We start from the raw sequence: 20,227 nt of genomic DNA, 5'->3' as shown, positions 1-20,227 counted from the left end.
TCAATCCTGTTATAACTCCAGAATGATTTTTTATTCTTTTTCAAGAAGAGTTGACAACAAGTTTGATTGTTTTAAAAAAATCTGAAATGAGTTTTTTCTTCAAGAATGTGTATATACTTGTTTGTACAGAAAGAATTTGTAATTTGGTATGAATTAGTAATTTTTGTTTAAAAAATACGTATTTCCAATAAAAATACGACATCCTCTTAGATTTGAACAATAACACTGGAATTTTCATGACTACTTTGATATGGTTCTAATATAAACTATAGAAATAAGTGTGAAGAATTGAGATTTGGAGATCTTGGTGGCCATTCAAATGATTTATATATATATATATATAATATATATATATATATATATATATATATATATATATATATATATATATATATATATATATATATATATATTATATATAGTTTGAAAACCAGACGTTTTCGAAAACACCTAGCGTTTCAGGCGAGTAGGACAACCGAGGCTGCGAGATGACTGTTTCTCTACTTGCCTAGTGTCCCAGGCGTTTTCGAAAACGCCTGGCTAATTCAGGAAAGTAGCCAATCGGCTCTCTCGAGTCGTTCGGTTATCCTACTCGCCTGGAGCGCCAGGTGTTTTCGAAAATGCCTGTTATACCAGCGATGCGTCGGGCGTTTTTGAAACACTGAGCGACGTGCAGAACAATTCTATTTTTACGCTTATTTTGATGATTTGGGATATTGATTTTTAATAAAAATATTGTACGAATATAATTTGATATACAAAAGCTTTTTATTATATACATACTACTCGGTGCGTACTTATCATTTTCAAATTCAAATCGTCAGAAACTACATTGATACAATACATTGAATTGTCAAATTATAATAAAAAAATGGCTGTTTCATAAATTGACACATCTAACATTTTAACCCTTTCAAAATGTGTATAATTATGTACGCAATTTTACTGTGTGAATATGCTTCCATCAAAAATACTATAACAATTGCATACGGAAAAAATATGTAAAATTTAACCTAACCTAACCTAACCTAACCTAACCTAACCTAACCTAACCTAACTTAACCTAACCTAACCTAACCTAACCTAACCTAACCTAACCTAACTTAACCTAACCTAACCTAAACTAACGTTAGAACGTCTCGCGAAGCCACGTGTGATTAGACTACGTAATACCGAGGAGCAGTTATCCTGTGTTGTTGTGTACCACAACGGAATAAGTAGAATCGGTAGATTTTAGTAAATGTAGTAAATAGATGGTTCACAAGGCACTTTAAATTGATTGAAATGACTTTTTTATATTTCAAATACGTTACATTAAAAATCAAGACATTCATCAAATAAGCGTAAAAGTTTTGCGAAAAATAGAATTGTTCTGCACATCGCAGTGTTTCAAAAACGCCCGACACATCGCTGGTATAACAGGCGTTTTCGAAAACGCCTGGCGCGCCAGGCGAGTAGGATAACCGAACGACTCGAGAGAGCCGATCGGCTACTCGCCTGAAACTCTAGGCGGTTTCGAAAACGCCTGGTTTTCAATTACGCCTACGATAATTCCAAATGAATCGAAATGCCCCTTCAATTTTTTCTTAAAAAATTCTCCATTTTTTTATAAATGAAAATATTTCTAATTATAATTATAATAAATTACTAAATATCATTATTTGGGGTGTTGGGACTTCACTGAGATGGGACTCGTATAAAATTCCCGATAAAATTATGAGCATTTTAACAACGAAGGGTACATTATTATATTTTATACCTAATCTAATAACTTACTTGTAGGTGGTGTGGTTTACGGCCTTATTTCCATACGTAATACTTCTAATTATGTTAGTTCGAGCTGTGATGTTGGAGGGAGCTAGTACTGGTTTACTTTATTACGTTACCCCTCGTTGGGAAGCTCTTCTTACTCCAGGACCGTGGATGGACGGAGCGTCACAAATTTTTTTCGCTTATAGTATTGGTTGCGGCGCATTACCAGCATTGGGATCTTATAATAAATTCCACCACAATTCTTATAAGTAAGAACATTTTTTCATAACGAATCATTATAGTCCGGTCAAAATAGACATTTTAAATAACACATATTCCCGAAAAGCCAAATATTGATATAGAGCTGGAGTTTGATATTACAAATAAAATTTTAAGAATCCCCATCGATCTTATGTGTGCTACAAAAGCTATTCGAAGTTAAATGTCAAAATTTGAGGTTTTTTCATTTTTTCCCTGAAACGGAAAATTTAAAAAATATATTTCAAATCAAAGTTGTAGATTTTGAAATTCTCTACAAAACGATTTCAAGGATTTCTTTTTAAGAGTTACCATTCCTGAGATACGGCGATTCTAAGAGTCACATAATACATGATATGCAAAAATTTCCATGTTATCTGGAAGATAGGGTACTCGGCCCGGTTTTTCACCGTGGTTTCCCCTGTAGACCTTTTCCACTAACTATCATGTCAATTTAAGGGAACAATACCCGTCAAGTTCCAGATATAACTATTGACTATTGTTTTGATTTCTTTAGATATTTCAATCAGATTAATACTCTTGAAAGTCTACTTTAACAGTCATGTTGTTTTCTTTGATTTCTTCCTCTTGCTGGATGTTCATAAATTGTTTAAATGTGTCTGAATCATTGGTCTCTTCATTGAAATCACAGGAATCTTCCTCTATTGTACTCAACTGGACATTTGAGCAAGATTAACCCTAGAACGACCAATTCTGTATGGTACACCATGATTTGTTTGCTATAAGTGTTCAAAAAAATAATTAGAGAAACCAATCGCAGAAGACGAATCATTCTCCACCTCGACAATGCTAGCTCTTACATAGCAGTTCAAACAAAAATGTTTTAGAACAGTCAAAACATCGAATTGGTGAGTCGACCACCGTACAATCCTTGTTTGACCCAATGATTCCTTCTTATTCCCGCAGATCAAAACTAAATTGCGAGGTCAACGTTTTTCTAGACTTGAAGAAGCGGTTGCTGCATTTAAATCTGATATTTTGGTTGGTATTTATTTGTCTATCTCAAAACTTTCGTCCCAAACCTCGTGTGTAACTTTTTGGTTACGTTAATCAGTTCATTGGCTATTCCACGTAGTATTCTGCATTTATTTTATTAACTATATCTAATAAGTAATTATAGTAAAAGACAATTCTGGGCGTTCAGCATCATTCCTGTTCATATGACTACTTTGACAAGCAGACTAAGCACTTTTATTCGTTTCTATGTCAAAACGCTTGCGATGTTTCCCTTCTCATATTCACCTAACAAGGAAAATAGTTTTCTTTATATGGCTATTCAACTATCTGTCAAATTCATGTAAAATATTGACATACGACGTTTTTCTGTAAAACACTCCTCGTATATCTATCTATTTCATTCAATTATGCACGTCCTTCATTCATTAAAAATAACGTGACCAGTACATTGATTTAATCCTCTTATTACGTGGATCGGCTAAAATAATGTCGGTCTAAATTAAAATTCAAAAGAATTTTCTTCATGGTACAGCGCACGCAAAAAACACGCCCTAGAACGTACATACACTGTTGATTTTGTGATAGATAACATCAGTAATTCATTTCTCTTTTTATTCAACTAAAAAACACTTTATTCTACTTATTTTTAATGATAGACATCGTATTTTAGAAAAGATATGACTACACTGGTCAGCGATGATTTTTTTGTGCTCGATATAAGATTAATTCCGTTTGGCATGTTAATTAAACAAAGAACTAATTTGAATTCGGATGTTTTTATTCGACGAATTAATTTCCTATTTAGTTTGTTATACCATAATAGTAGCGATGGAATATCTCCGTCGTTCTGTACAAGCCAATCGACCATCATTGTTATTGGGGGAAGAAAAGTCATTTGAATGATTGTGACGTTCTCAAATTACCTAATAATCTAAATTCTAATCATTAATTTCAAAAACGAAGCTCTTGATAAAATGTATTTGACTACAAAGACTGTTATCGTCTTTGTTTTTCTGTTGTTGTTTTTTCTCGATAGTTCTTCTCCATGTTTGTACAGGTCTGTTTCTATTCCTTCTGTCTGTTATATTATACTGACCACACAATTACAATGCCTGACGCGCGTTTTGAGAACTAAGTTATCATCTTCAGAGACTGAAGGTAAACTCAGGTTGTTCCACCGTATGACCAACGGCTCCAAAAATTCCGTCCATAGGTACAAGAGTCAGCTGAGAAGGTTATGATTTCAGTATTTTGAGATACGCATGAAATATTGATCATCGACTATCTCCAAAAGAAAGAGACAATCAATAGGAAATAGTACTTAGAGTTGTTGGATTATTTGAACGGAAAAATCAAGGAAAACGGCCTCATATGTCGGAGAAGAAATCACTGCATCACCAAGAAAAAGCATCTATTCAAAAGTCGATGGTAACGATGATTAAATTGAACGAATTACTTCCTCATCCACAGTATAGTCCAGTTCTGGCCCCCAGTTACTACTGGCTATTCGTTGATATCAGTGAAATACTCGCCGGTAAAAAATTCGGCTCAAATGAAGGATAAATTGCTGAAACTGAAGCTTTTTTTGAGGTATAAGACAAATTCTCCTACAAGCACGCAAGTATATGGCGCTTCCAGTATTGGTTTTGCTGTCTTTCAACATCTTTACCATCTTTTTTTGCTGTTTATTTTCAATCCAAATGGTGTTTGTTCTTTTGCACGTGATTCCTATTTTTTGTTAATAGACCTACATTATTTGAGAATTCAAGTTCTTCCACTTTCTCGAATAGGCTCCAATTGATTCCGGACCTTTTATCTTCTGTTTACCTCATTATCCAATCTACTGCAACGTTGAATTTTCTAATTTGATTTGTTTGGATGATTGTCCTTCGTGTTGTATCCTGGCTGTGCAGTTCTTATAAGAAAGTATTATTCTGATATAATTATCTGATAGGTATTTTCCACATTACTTCTTTGTTTAACGAGTCAAATGCTACTTTGAATTCAATAAAATTTAACCAGATATTTTGATTTTGTTCTTTTGTTTCTTCAAGAATTATTATCAATGACGCAAGATGGTCACTTAAAGATTTACCACTTTCGAACCCCGCTTCATTTTTTCATAGTTTGTCGTTTAGTGATTCTCTGATTCTTTTCAAAATAATTCTATGGATAAACCATGATCTTATTCACCAAGTTCGGTAACGTAAAGGGTGGTCAGTGTTCACAATTAGATAAGTTCATTATTTTAGTATTTTTCTTGTATTTTGATTATTTAATATTGTATTAAACTGGTCATAGCTATTCATTCTGATTATATTATTATGTTTTAGAGACGCTGTGATAACTTGTATAGTAAATACCATGACTTCTGTGATAGCTGGAATAGTAACTTTTTCGATTTTGGGACATCTGGCATTAGAACAAGGTACAGATGTCGGAAATGTAGTTAAAAGTGGACCAGGTCTTGTATTCATAACTTATCCACAAGTTGTTTTAAAATTACCTGGTTCTTCTTTTTGGGCAGCTACATTCTTTTTTATGTTGTTGGTAAGTACGAAGAATTCACTTTGAATATAGCTCACGATCACTGTCACTAAATCCAGCAAAATATTTGTTGATCTCACGTTTCAAACTATCTTAGAAAAGAATATCAAGGTATTTTGGGTTTGATTACGGTTCAAAGGTAGCTAAGAGACCAATATACTGGAGATGAAAGAAGCTTAAACATTTTTCACTGAACCAGAACTTGTCTTATAATAGAAAAATACGCTTATAAGAAAGAATAGCTTCCTGGGTGACTCCAAGAAGTTTAAAACATATCTCATGGATGGATCTCATATATGTTTCATCTTCTCATTGGCTTTCTCACCAGGAAGCACCTAGCAGCGAGTTCAGACTCCATGGGAAAATGGAGGGAGTTCGTATTACCTAGTTAATAAGTTAGTGCATAATTGCTTTGGATGAGGAATTTTTAACAGCGAAGATGAGAGCTTCTTGAAGCCTGCACAAATAATAGAATACATAATATGATATGAAGATTCTGGTACTAGAAGAAGAGCTACTCTGACGAGCTCTAATAAGCTCCTTAAAACTAGCACAAAGTGTGATATAATAAAGATTATGGCAGATACTGTAAATAGTCTTCAAAATAAAACCTGTTCTAAATTTCAATTACGTATTTTCAGTTGTTGGGTATTGACAGCGAGTTTTGCTTAGTGGAATCTTTCATTACCGGAATCTTGGATAATTGGTCGCAGAGTCTACGACCCCATAGACATTTATTTACTGCAGGAGTTTGTTCCATTATGTTCCTACTTGGTATACCTATGATAACACAGGTAAAACAAACAGGAATTATTTAGGTTAATTGAAATACAGTTGAGAACATATTGAAATTATATACACGAAAATATATATATCAATTTTATGTAATTGTAATTATTGTGGTGGGTATTTATGATGAAGACACTGTTTATCTTTACAACTGTACTAACCACTGACTGACGTGCGTTTCTTTTAACCAAGTTAGTCTTCAAAGATTGAAAGTCTCTGAAGACGATAACTTGATTATCGAAACTGGCGTCAGATGGTGTTGTTATGTGTGTTTGTGTAGGTTTAGTGAGTTCAGTTTTATATAATCAACCTTATAACGTCTTCTTAGCCAACAAATTGAATGAGGTAATTGTCCATCATCTTTAGAGAGTACTTAAATCTGGGTGTCATCTTATTCAAACAGATTCAGTTTGTTGAGCTTCAAGTTTTGGTTATTAATACCACAAGTCAGGACAAATTAAGAAGCCTCCAAATTTGACATACAAATTATAATTTCAAAAAGTTTTCACGAATATTATAGTTTAGGAAAGTTTGTTATTTGCTGCTTGTGGTAAATTTATTAAAAAATAAAATAGAAAACGATAAAATAAATATTGGACCTAGGACAGTATTTAGTCGAGTAATTTCCACTTTGGAATCAGAGAATTGGTAAAAACGTTTAGTTTTAAATACCTATGATATGAGGAGGGCCAAGAATTCAACTGTATGATTGATATTTTTGTATTATCAAAAAAAGTTTGATTCTTGAATTTAAAGTTAAACTACCAACTCAAATAGTACCAATTCCATCATTCACTTGAATTCCCTTTTATTTCCCATGAGCCGTAATGTTTCACTATCTATGAAGGTCTTCAAAAGGGGCTCTAAGATGACTTGTAGTACTTCCGAGGGATATGACCGTGTCGCGTTTGTTATCAAAAGACAGGTTGTCATTTGCAGCTTATCTAGGATTGTTTAACACACCATATGAAATGGATTTGTACATCACACTCATCATTTTGGGTTTCAAGTCCCATGTTCCTCCTTCTGACAGTTTTTAGAACTTGAGTATTAAAGAATGGATGAACATTATAATACTCCAATAAAGTGTGGATTCCAAATAAATTTCAGTCAATTTTTTTAAAGCAAGTTTTCAAAACTGCAATATATACCATTATATTAAGACCATTAATATATTTTGTTACGAGATGTCTTAAACCACATACAAACGTACCTATTTATGATGTAGTATATTTATAAAACGTACTTACTTTTATTTTACAACTCGAGAAATTTCATTTCATATTTATTAATAGATCTTAAAGTCTCTACTAGCTCTGCGATCGTAGCATACCATGTGCGGAATTTGGATTGACCAATTAAACCATCTAAAAGGTCAGAAATTGATCATAAGAGGTCAGTTAGTCTAATTAATTAGTCAACGCTAGAGAATTGTTTATTATTGAGAGAATTCTTTGGGACATCTTAGTAGGTCATTGTATTTAGGTTGATAAGATATATGGGTGATTCCGTTCTAACTGTGATATTCAATGTCCTGTATTGTTTTTTTGTACTAGTCATTAATTAATAATCAATTAATAAAAATTTTGTGTTAATTGAATAATTCTTAAGATATTTAAACATTATTTTTATACAATATAACTTGCCACTTAAAGAAAACTTATACTACATCACTTGAATGTCAGTACCGTATCATGTCCATTCCTAGAATTTACCGATAAATTATTAATTTTTTTTGTCGTAACAAATGATTTAAACTAATTACCTTATAAATTCTAATGTTTATGATCAAACTGAGGAAAATTGATGCACTTGTTGTTTAATATCTTAAGTTACCATGTCAGTACCGTGGATAAATGAGTCAGTACCGTGGAACTCAAAATCCGACATTTGTGTCTTGCTCGTGATACTTTGAGGTTGTAGTAAATTCCTCTTAGAGTTTTATTTTTACAGTAAAATAGATGAATAATATGCATAAAAAAGTTAGAAAAGTTAAATTTTAAAATCTTGAAATTTTGAATACAAAAAATCACAGTTAGAACGGAATCACCCATATATTGAGCATCTCTAGCTTTAGTGTGAATTTGAAATTAAAGAAAAATGTAGAAATTGGAATGAATCATGTAGGTGATATACCTCTGATTACAAACAAAAAAGTGTATTTCATACAATTTACTAGGGTATACAGTTTACATTTGAGCTTTAGATTCAACTATTTCAAATTATGAATCAAACTGAACTAAATCATGTTTTGCAGTTCAATACCATTTTTTCTATTTTTGTCAATTATCAATTTTAGTGTTTTTTACTAAATATTTTTGTCGTAATTGATTTTTGTACAGCCTCATGAGGTTTTATGAATATATTTTAGGGTGGAATGTATATTTTCCAATTAATGGATTATTATTCCGCAAGCGGCATGTCACTATTATGGGTTTGCTTTTTCCAAACCATAGCAATTTCATGGTTCTTCGGAGTTGATAGGTTAGCAGATTGTATACAAACAATGATGGGTGTAAAACCTGCGTTATTTTGGATGATTTGTTGGAAGTATATTACACCATTAGTCATGGCTGTAAGTTACATTTCTATGAAAATTTTTATCCGATTCTCAAAGTTACTAATAAAAAATTTATGAAAATATTGATTGATCATGATTATTCCATCATTATGTTAATCAACTTTGTGTGAATTTCTGGAAATGTTGGCGATATTCATACTGAATAGAAGAACCGAGAACCAGTATTCCTACTCGTCCGGTATGCCAACTAAGGCACATTTCCCCTAGTAGAGTATTCACTACAAAGTTTAGAATGCAGTGTTGCTGAAAAACACCATAGGGTGACTGCAGAGTACAGAACAATGTTGTGGAATGTCGCTACTGCTGATTTGGTGCACCGAGTTAACCAAGTAGTTCAGAACTCACTGAGATCTACGATTAGTGAACTTTCCATGGAGTTTTTCCACTTCACTTTCTTGAAATTATGACTATAGACTATAGGGGTACCAAAAATTGTGTCACTCAGAGACCACACAGTAAAAGAAATATAAGAATATATACTCCGAAAGTTTAATCGATACTTCGTACCTGTTGTTGATTTCATTGATTAAGTAACAATATTATCCAAAGAAAAACTCTGGATATGGACTAAAAGAAAAAATAGAAGACTTTTCCTGGACTTATTATAAAGCTATTTAGAGCTCTAAACAAAACTTTGTAATGAGATTTTGTTGAAACTGAATTGGAGTTGTAGAGGATCAAATAGCTGGAAGAATCTGAACTAGATCTATCAAAATGTGCTATTGAAGTTCATGGAGAATACAACCAGGCCTTGTTTCTATACATATACAACTTTCAAAGGTTGCCTGTTTCCATATGTAGGGCTTTCATTCGCCTTTATGCATTGAAACTTATTTATCTTAAATCCACAGACCAGAAAAGATACAACGGTCTGATGAAGAATTGATATCAACACCGAGGAAGAAAACTATAAGACTAAATGATTTACTAATCAATATTTATTATAAAAAAAGTAACACCATATCTATTTATATATATATATATATATATATATATATATATATATATATATATATTTTACTAAAACATGTTTTTCTGTCTATGGTCTTTTGAAAAACAAACTGTCGTTTTTCCTAGAAAAAAATTTGTTTTAGGTGATTTTTATTAGTCAATGTTTTGAATACCAAAGACTTTATTATGGTAACTACGAATATCCTTTATGGGCTGATATTATAGGGTTAGGACTAAGTTTTTCTTCGATGATGTGGATTCCAGCATATCTAATATATTATATTTCGAGTCAACCTGGCAGTATTATTCAGGTAAAGATATTCATATTTCAAGTATTAATTTAATACTAATGTAAATTTCTGGATAAATTAATGCAAACTGAAAGATAGAAAGAAAAAAAATCTGTAAAAGAGAATAAATGCCAGTGGATCGACTCTAATACCGCGTAGGAAATCCTCCAATTCTTATCACTGCATTCATGCTTCGCGGCATGCTTGAAATCAAATGTTCAACAAAAGCTTCCGGTATATTCTCCCATTTTTCAATAGCTACCTCTATGAGTTGGTTATGATTAGAAACAGGGGTACAATGACTTCGAATCCTCTTTATACAATAGTCCCATAGATTTTCAATAGGATTCATATCAGGACTGTTAGGTGGCTACTCTAATAAAGAGATATTAATACTATGTAAGTAGCCAATAACTTGTCTAGCCCCGTGGGGACCAACATTGTCCTGCAAGAATAAAAATTATATAATAATGTTGTTTAAGTTATATTGGACATTCTTAGACCTTGAGCATCGAAGCAAATTCCTACCCAAAACACTTTAGAGCCACCATAAAAAGGCACTTTAGGAGAGATATTACAGCTGGCAAACCTTTCTCTTTGCTTTAAGGCCAACTCTAGTTTCATCGGAGAACAGAACCCGTTTCCAATCAATTATGTTTCAATTCTGATCTAGTTTTGCAGAATATAATCTCTGAACTTCGTGCTCTCTGATAAGCAAAGATTTTTTGGCTGGTCTTCTGTTGCTTAACCCTGCTTTATATAAACGTCTTCAACTGTTCGAGACGATATATCGATATTTCGAACATTTTTCACCAGATTGCTGGCGAGTCTTCTATTTCTTAGAGATTGGTAGGACGAACCGGAGTGCCGCCTGTGCATTGAGAAGGAAGAAACTGCAAACCATGTCATCCGTGAGCGGTTTAAACACTTAAGCAAACTTAGTGACGTCAAAATGCTCCTGGTCGGTAATTCAATAAGAGTTTTATAAGAGATATGTGCCTAACTATCCTTGGCCGCCTACTATCCTACTATCAATTATGGACTCGTAAGGTGGAATATATCTCGTGGATATTTTTTTTTCGCTAATTGTGGATTTCTTCCTTTCGTCCTTTGTTATAGAATGATTCTAGGTAGTTTGTGGCATTTCTCTTAGCTTTTTCTTTTAAACTGTGGAATAAATAAAAAAACGAGTAGATTTTGGTATTCCACTATCCCACAACAATATTAAATCCAAATTTTTTCATGACCAAAGCGAGTTGTGGGCGAAGAATGTTTTCGTTCAAATTTTCTAAATAACTTATAGAAAACTAAAATTCTAATTCTAAAATTCGATTGTGTACTATAAATATAACTTACTCATTCTAATGTCGGCATAATCCTTTGTTATTTTTCAATTTTACCTCATTATTTGCGTGTTTAGCGACGTCAATTTTTTCATCACCATTATTTTTTTCTATTTTGATTGAATAGTTTTTTTTAACTGTGATTCATTTTCCTAAATTTTGAGTTTAATTTTTATTTTCAGAATTTCAAAAATGGTATAAAATCGACCGTGGCCCAAAGAAAAATTTCAATTTGTGATAAAAGTACTGGAGAGTTACTAGCACAAAGTTCGAGTAATGTCATATGAAAATTTTTGTCAAAAACAACGCAAACAAAACTCTGGCCCTATATTGGATTCAGAGCAATGCAGTTGTTGACTGTGTAAATGATTTTACCTAAGGGATTCCAAAGTATTATATTTTATTAAATTTTAACTAATTAAAAAGTTTATGAAATATTTTGAGGTTTTAATTCATGACACTAACAAGCGGTAGTTTCTTCGTTTGACGCCGAAGAAAATTAACTGAATGGAAGGAATAATAATACTGAGTAACAAATATAAACTGAAAAGTATGATTATTCATGAATTTGAGTTAATATGTACAAAAACTAAAAAAACGCTAAAGTAACCATAACATTGACAGAATTTTTAAGATTCCATTAACCTTTTGTTTTTATTCCATGTTTACATTACAGTAAATGGAAAAATTTCTAGATCTCTGTTACAATTTGCCTCCACTCAATTAAATAGAATTTTCCTCATCATGTGCTGCAAACAAAATTTGTGAAGAGTTTTTTTGAAAGCTTTTCAACTTATATTTGCCAGTATTCAAATGATATTTGCCATTAGTTTGAATCCACATCATCCAATAATGATTAGGTCAAGATTCTCAAATTCCATTAATCTTTTGTTTTAAATTCTAAGTTTACATTACAGCAAATGCAAAAATTTCTAAATGTCTGTTGCGATTTGCCCCCACTCGACTAAAAAAAAAAGAGAAAAATTGTAACTAGATCTTATCTCAATTTCTGGTGGATTGTTTGGTTTTTTTAAAGCTTTTCAAATGATATTTTCCAGTATATTCAAATGATATTTTTCCAATTTTACTACCATATTCATCCTATAGTAAAAATAGAGATAGAGCGTGGTATAAGAAGTTTTTTAAATGGGCCCTAGCGATAAAGAGAAAGAGAGAGCATCAGTATATCACTCCTATTTTTCTCTACTGTTTTTTTATTGGATTGAAATAACGTCAATGTTTTCATTAGTATGAATAGCAAAAGAGGAGAATAACAAGTTTTGAATTTATTGGCGAGTGGAGGTGGATAAGGAGTGGTAAACCGATGCTCTTTCTCCCTCGTTCACTAGTATTATTTCACTTATTTGCCACTCCCTATATTTTTTCTACGTGAAGCAGGCCAGCTTTGAAACCTCGATATTGTACAATGTTTTCCTAATGTGCCAATTATCAAATTTTGCATCTAAACCATTCAACATATAGATGAAATTCAACTCAAAGTTCTCTACTATTCCATTATCTCACAACAGGTTTTTAAATAAAACCCACCATTGTTATTCCGACTCAAATATGATATCATAACCTAAAATCTGGGATCCACTAGATTGAAATCTTCATCGTCAAATTCCAACCATTTTTCAATATCGGATAAAAGGATATCCGCTGCTGTCTAACCTTGTAAATCTTAATGGGTATTGAGAGATTCTCAGTGCAGTGTGTACGTGTATGAAATACAGATTTTCCTAAGAAAAAGACATGCCAAAAGCGATTTCGTTCAAATGAATAGAAATTCTTCCGAGCACACTTTTATAGTGATATGTAGAATAATAAATAACTGATCTAATTTTACGAGACGTTAAAGGCATTTAAATCTAACGAAATTATACAGCTTTTGAGGGTAGTACAGTTTAATGGAAGTAATTTAAACTGTATTTATATATAGAATAAACGTAAACAATAAGCTCATGATTTAGATAGAAGTTTAATTGATGTATCAGGAGAGGCAGAAGATTCGCTTGTTTTCTGGCACTAATTGTACATTTGTTTGCCAGAAATGTTAAAAAAAATTAGGGAAAGAAGAAGACGAATCATTTTCCACCACGAGAATGCGAGCTCTGACGCATCAATTCAAACAGAGACGTTTTTGAATAGTCAAAACATCGAGTTGATTGGTCATCCGCTGTACAGTTCTAGTTTTGGCCTCCAATGATTTTTTGTTATTCCCGAAGATTAAAAATTAATCGCGAGATCACCGTTTTTCTACACTTCATGAAGCGATTGATGTGTTCAAATCACATGTATTAAAAAACTTAAATTGCAACCTTCGTAACACGTCATGACGTATAAGACGAATTTAATTTATTTTTTTAATATCTTTAATCATAATTTTGTATTTTTCTATCACCCAAAATTAGATTTTCATAACACATTTTTAAAATAGAAATACCCGTCCAATAATAGAAAAAGTATTTATTAAGCATTAACACGTACCACTTTTCAATAGCTTAATTATCCCTGTTTGCATTACCAGGTAGGTAATTTTATAAATGAGCGGTTAATATCGGTAAATTTTATGGCCGAAACAATATCTGAACTGTATTATTGAGAATAATAAACATTAAAAATTAGTAGTCTGTTGAGTTTCATAGTAAATGGTTCATTGTTCATAGTGCAAAAAGTGATTCATCATCATCATCATCATGATTCAGCCTTATCTCGTCCATTGCTGGACATAAGCCTCCTCCAAATGCTTCCAGTTTTCTTTGCTCTGAGCGGATGCTACCCAATTTATCCGTACTCTTTTAATATCGTCAGTCCATCTCGTAGGGGGTCTTCCTGGATTTCGTCTGTCTGTTCTCGGTCTCCAATCTAGAATTCCTTTTGTCCATCGGTTATCTTGTATCCTTGCAATATGTCCTGCCCACCGCCATTTTTGTCTCAGTATTTGTTCTATAATATCTTTAACTCCAGATCGTTTGCGCAATTCTTCATTCCTTATCCCATCCGTCATAGTGATGCCGAGCATAGACCTTTCCATTTTACGCTGTGTAATTTATAATTTAAGTATTGATCTTCTAGTTAATGTTAGGGTCTCCGCGCTATAAGTCAGGACTGGGAGGACGCATTGGTTAAAGGCTTTTCTCTTAAGGCCGATTGGCACATCTCCTTTGAACACATCTTGCAATTTACCAAACGAAGCCCATCCTAGTTTCTTCGAGACAGTTCTATTGTTTGGTTATATATATAACTCTCCTCCATCTGAATATCTTAGTTGTCCACATTTAGTGGCTGGCTAGGAACTAAATTTGTCAAATTGGCAAGCAAGAAATGAGTTTCAACCGGGATCTCAAAATGTTAAGTTTATACCCCTTGTAGATCCCAAAAATGTCCTTCTACCCCCCCTTCACATTAAATTTGGATTGATGAAAAACTTTGTAAAGGCTATGGATAAAAAGGGTGATGGATTGAAGTACCTTAGAGAAAACTTTCCCCAGTTGAATGATTCCAAATTGAAAGAAGGTATTTTTATTGGACTACAAATAAGAAAATTCCTGGAAGATGATAATTTTGCAGAAAAGCTCACCAAGCAGTAGCTTAGAGCATTTGTTAGTGTAGTCAGATGACTTTTGAACAATAATATGGATCCAAACTATCATCAGTTAGTTAATAAACTTCTAGACGCCTTGGTGCTCGAATGTCATTGAAAATTCATTTTCTCCATTCCCATCTGACAGTTTTCTCCAAAAATTTGGGAGCTGTCAGTGAAGAGCTGGGTGGAAGGTTCCACCAAGATATTGGAATGGAAATTCGGTAACAAGGACGATGGGATTCGGCCATGATTTGTGATTACTGTTGGTTTTTGAAAAGAGAAAGTGCAATGCCTCATAAAAGGAAAAAGTAGAGTTAATTGATATTTAAAGTGATTTTTTTTGAAGTTTTTGTTTTTAATAGATGTGAGGCATGCTTATTAGATGTAAACTATAAATATTGTCGATATACACGATTTAAAAAACGTGAAATTATTTGTTTAATAAATATTAAACTTAAAAACTTAAAAACCTCACTTGTTACAATTATTTTTTTCATATTTTCGTATCTGTACAGGTCCATTTTATAACAATATGCTATTCATTCTTGTGTTACTACAAAAAAATGTTTTTTTGTCGACCAAATAATTATCAACGAAATCAACAATCGATAATTTCTGGTAATTCGTTGCAAATCCCTGTATAATTATTGTGGTTCCAGCGTTATTGATCCACAATGAGATTTCAAGTTATGATAAAACTTTAAATCTCGAAAGACTCGCGGAATAATATTTTCGTCTCTAGACTGTCACTTTACGAAGCTATCGTGCAAAGTTCGAAAAGTATACAACTTTTATGAAGTTTCATTTCTCTCGATCGGTATGTTTTCTTTTTATTTTTTCCCTAGTGTGATAAACGTTCAAGTTATTCTAGTAAATTAATTCGTAATTCTACTCTCATGAGGCAATTTTGAGGCATGTACAGTGGCAATTTATTGAACGAAAACAACTATCTTAAAACTGTTATTGCGGTAAAAATAATCAGTTTTTTCCTTTGCAACGTGTATTATTTTTGACTAATATTAGCACTAATCATTACTAATTAAACAGTTTTAGAGCATCTCATTTTAGACGTTAAAGCTTAAGCTTCAAAATGAAATGTAGTAGACCTTTTAAATATTATCTGTTGAAAAGTTACAGAAGTTTGAATATATGAATTTTTCAATAAAATTTTCAAATTTTAATATTTCAATATAATTTTTCTTTTTATTTGAAATCGAAAACAGTATGAAAATAAAACATATCACGATATGTCCGTGAAGTTATTATTTTGGTATTCAATTAGATATTCTTGACTCGGCTCCTTCGTCGCCTCGTCCATAAAAATCTATCTCGTACCGTACTAAATAACTTCCCGGACTAACATAAAAACTATTACAGTTTCCTACATAATATTTATGCTGCCAAATATACTTCATTTATGTCAATATGTCATTACTTTGTCGTAAAGATATTTTTTTCTAATAACAAATATTCACTATATTTCTATAACGATAATTTCAATTCGTGGATAGCAGTAAACGTTAAATTCATAGCAAAATGCCAAAACCAACAGCTCCAGACCAAGAATTGGGCGCTAAATTCGGTAGACCCGATTTAGAACGTGTTGGACTGTTTTCGGAAATGTCGTATTTGCATGGAGCCAAATATGCATGGAAAAAACCCATTTATTTAAAAGGGGCCAATATGATAGGGGAAGGTTCTAAAATTAAAGCTGGAAAAGCAGATTGCTATTTTGAGAAAGAATTCAAAAGGATATTCACAGGGGAGTCAATAAAAGGGAGAGGAAGGAAACCACCACCGATGAAATTTAAAAATATTTCAGAAAGTCCTTTCATGCCTACAGGGGAAACTAAAAAACATTCCACACCTGGAGATTATTATGGAACTTTCAATACTTTTGAACATTTCAGGTAATCAATTAACATACATAATCACACATATAACCTTCATTTTATTTAACAATTTTACATAATTTATCTATAGTAAAGCAATTGTTCAGTATGATTGTTCACACCAAATAACATCTCAAAAATTCTAAGTTAGGTTGGGTTAGGTTAGGTTAGGTTAACAAAACGGACAAATTATTCATTGGGTAACCACTAGATCATTGAACATGTAAATCTCTACTGTATTTAGTATTGGACATATCGAACGCTGTAGGACATGAGCTGGTCGAGCCATAACAGACCATGGAAATCGACAGGTTCTTGGAGATCGTCATAGAACAGAAGAAATTTATTGTTTTTGTATTCAATCTTATTGTTAAATGAAGCTCGGTGATCTAAGCTACGAAAATAAGTCAACAGCAATAAGCAAAGGGAAAAATTGCGTGCCCACGAGACTTGTTCGTATTCTACACTCAAAAATAAACAATTAGAAAATGGATAAGTATATATATATAGGGCTTAGAACCTTCAATTCACGAACATACAGGATATTTGTAACTCTCTAATCTGTTGGTTTTTATAAAATCAAAGCTACTATGGGAATATTCGTAGTCTCTGAATTTTGATGTCTATATCCAGTGACCCTTAAGATCTGGAACAAGCGTTGCAATTCTTTCGTCATTTTATTGAACTAGACGTACAAAATCCTTTCATAAAGTGAAGACGAGATAATCAGTTTTTGGTATACTGCTTGATGATTTATCACCAGAAAAACATCGGAGAAACTCCCGACTTGTCGTTTCTACGAGGAACTAAAGGAAACAGCGGGTCTACGGTACGGTACGTTTGCTATTTTTGAATCAAGAAAAGATAAGAGGCATAGTCCCCAGACAGGTAAAGTCGTTGCTACTTACCAGCCACGCTCAAACGTCAGCTTTGTTTTTATATCTTTTTGTAACCATGTAGATTTGGCTAGTCGGAATTTTTCTGTTAGTCGCAATATATCAGCTAGTTTGAATTGTATACGTCGCTTGTTATAATTTATCAATATGGTTCAGTTCTGGATGATATGGTGGGAGAAGCAGTTTTAAAATGTATAACTTCCATGTGTTTCAATTTTTTCCTATAATTTGGCTTTTACAACATGATTTTTATAAAGACTAGCATGTTTCATTAGGCATTTCTGACTAGTACCATGGAAAATTTAGAATAGTACCAGTATCTTCGGATTATTATCTGTTCTCATACGTGAAGAAATAGCTCGCTAGTTAAAGATTTTCCAACAATGAAGAGTTGATGTGTGCAGTTGATGGCTATTTTGAGGAGCTTGGCTATTATTATTATATTAATGGTATCGAACTTATTAAACATCGCTGGAGCTAAAAGGAGATTACATTGAGCAATAAATATTTATTTTTTTCCAAAATTTCTGTGTTTTATTTTTTTGGGCCCAGTACTTCTGGGACCATAGTCGTAAGGAATTTAATATGAAAAACAATTTGAAAAAATTGAACTTCTTTTTAGTCCGGTAACTAGAAAAACAGGACCGTATAAACATCAATCAAGAAATTTCGTAACAAGTCCTGGTAAAAAAGGAGGCTTCGGTTACAATAATATCTGTATTAATCCTTATCCCGCACATTCGGCAGATAAGTACGCGGCGAAACCAAAATATAAAGAATTTGGAAAGGTAAATACATTATTTTGAAATTTAAATCAATAGCAGATGAAAAAATCCATTTTGATATATTATTTTCGATAAAAATATCATTAGAAAAGCTGCTTTTCAGTTAGCAGCTCGCTAGATATGCGAGGGTTGTTCATTTAATTTTTAATTTTCAACCTCAAGATGTCAGTACTCATCAATATAACTTCTACCACTGGCCTTCTCTTCCAGGAGAGATGATCATACATAAAAAAATTCACAACACAACACGAATAATTTTGAAGTTAGGACAGAAGAAACTCATGCCCATACACTTGCTCTCGTATACTACAAACTCGTTCATGGTAGTAATAATGTTTTCTGTCCTTAGATATTAAACGGACCATTGGTTTCATCCCATTATCCATCTGCCTATTTCGATAAAAATCCTTATCCTGATCCCCCAAACATTAAACCCGGTAAAGTGTATGTCAAACCTAAAGAAAAAGCGTTTCCAGTTATACCACCTGGTAATATAATTCCTACTGGACCTGGAAAACTCCTCGGCGGTTGCAAATGCGGTGGATTCGATAAATTCCCGGAATACAAATCGAACAAATACTTCACCATTTGGGATTTGGATAAGCCTAAGAAACATGTAGGAGGTGTTTGGTTTCCTCAGCCCACTGTTCAGAAAAGTCTATACACATGTTCGGTGATTCAAGAGAATATTAGGTTTAGATTAAATGAAAGAACTTTGAAAAAATTTGCACCTTCTTATACTAAATATTTGGAATGATGTTTTTTCAATAATACGTTTGAGTTTAATTGGTTATTCTGTATAATTCACGAATATTAGATGAAATACTCTTCTTACTTGTCAATTTTTAAATTAAATATTCATCGGGTATGAATAAAATTTACCTTCAACTTATTCCTTGTGATTATAATGTGATTTACTGTAGGTCATTCCACATCAAATCGACCAATAAAAATTTATTTTTGATCATCAAGTTTTACAAGTTCCTTCTCATCGTCCTGAAATGAAGAACTGCGTACTAGGATGCGTAAAGCTTAAGGAAGGCGGATCATTTTCTGGTTATAAAAAAATTAAGCAGGAGGTGTCATGTCATATCAAGAGATAAAATAATGACGTTCAATATAAAAAGATTGAGAATTGAAGACATAGAAAGAAAGAGAGGGAAGCAAAAAATAGTTGTTGTTGATGAGGAAACAAATGAAATAAACACTGATGGAAACTATGCAAGAATGTCTACGACAGATGAAAAACATTTGACGAACAATGTAGTCCGATACCAGAGGAGCGACTCAGACCAATCAATTGAAATACTTATAGTAACAAAAGAAGTTATTATTGAGGAAGTAAACAGAGGAAAGAAGATTGCTAAAAAATAAAAAATAAAGAATAACTGCGTGAAATTGACAGGAAAAATATCAGAAGAAGAGCGATTAGCAGATGATAAGGTGGAAAGTGCTGCGAAAGCTACTAGGACTACAGAATGTGATTAACAAAGTTTTGGTCAGGATAATTGGAACATACTGGTATTAATTAATGACCCAAGAAGTCGATAAATATCAAGAATGCTTTAGGGAGGAA

The 20,227-nt window shown here is 32.6% G+C and overlaps 2 protein-coding genes across 4 annotated transcripts in view; both read left to right on the top strand.

Moving 5' to 3' along the window:
* The window catches only part of LOC130893676 (sodium- and chloride-dependent GABA transporter 1-like), a 28,038-nt gene extending 16,112 nt beyond the window's left edge, over window positions 1-11,926 (top strand). For all 3 annotated transcript variants that reach the window (XM_057799955.1, XM_057799956.1, XM_057799957.1), the window contains exons 6-11: window positions 1,783-2,021; window positions 5,322-5,538; window positions 6,177-6,329; window positions 8,696-8,899; window positions 10,000-10,167; window positions 11,672-11,926. In XM_057799955.1, the coding sequence (XP_057655938.1) occupies window positions 1,783-2,021; window positions 5,322-5,538; window positions 6,177-6,329; window positions 8,696-8,899; window positions 10,000-10,167; window positions 11,672-11,776 (1,086 nt within the window). In that variant the 3' untranslated portion in view covers window positions 11,777-11,926. The remainder of the gene's footprint in view (window positions 1-1,782; window positions 2,022-5,321; window positions 5,539-6,176; window positions 6,330-8,695; window positions 8,900-9,999; window positions 10,168-11,671) is intronic.
* Window positions 11,927-16,505: 4,579 nt separating this feature from the next.
* Window positions 16,506-19,528, top strand: LOC130893924 (UPF0602 protein C4orf47-like). Its single transcript, XM_057800380.1, has 3 exons — window positions 16,506-16,988; window positions 18,489-18,654; window positions 19,001-19,528. Exons 1-3 carry the CDS (start codon window positions 16,615-16,617, stop codon window positions 19,406-19,408), a joined length of 948 nt encoding a protein of 315 aa, XP_057656363.1. The 5' UTR covers window positions 16,506-16,614; the 3' UTR covers window positions 19,409-19,528.
* The last annotated feature ends 699 nt before the right edge of the window (window positions 19,529-20,227 follow it).

Source organism: Diorhabda carinulata, chromosome 5 (genome assembly GCF_026250575.1).
Source record: "Diorhabda carinulata isolate Delta chromosome 5, icDioCari1.1, whole genome shotgun sequence".
Taxonomy (NCBI): domain Eukaryota; kingdom Metazoa; phylum Arthropoda; class Insecta; order Coleoptera; family Chrysomelidae; genus Diorhabda; species Diorhabda carinulata.
This window is presented reverse-complemented; position numbering and strand designations above follow the sequence as displayed.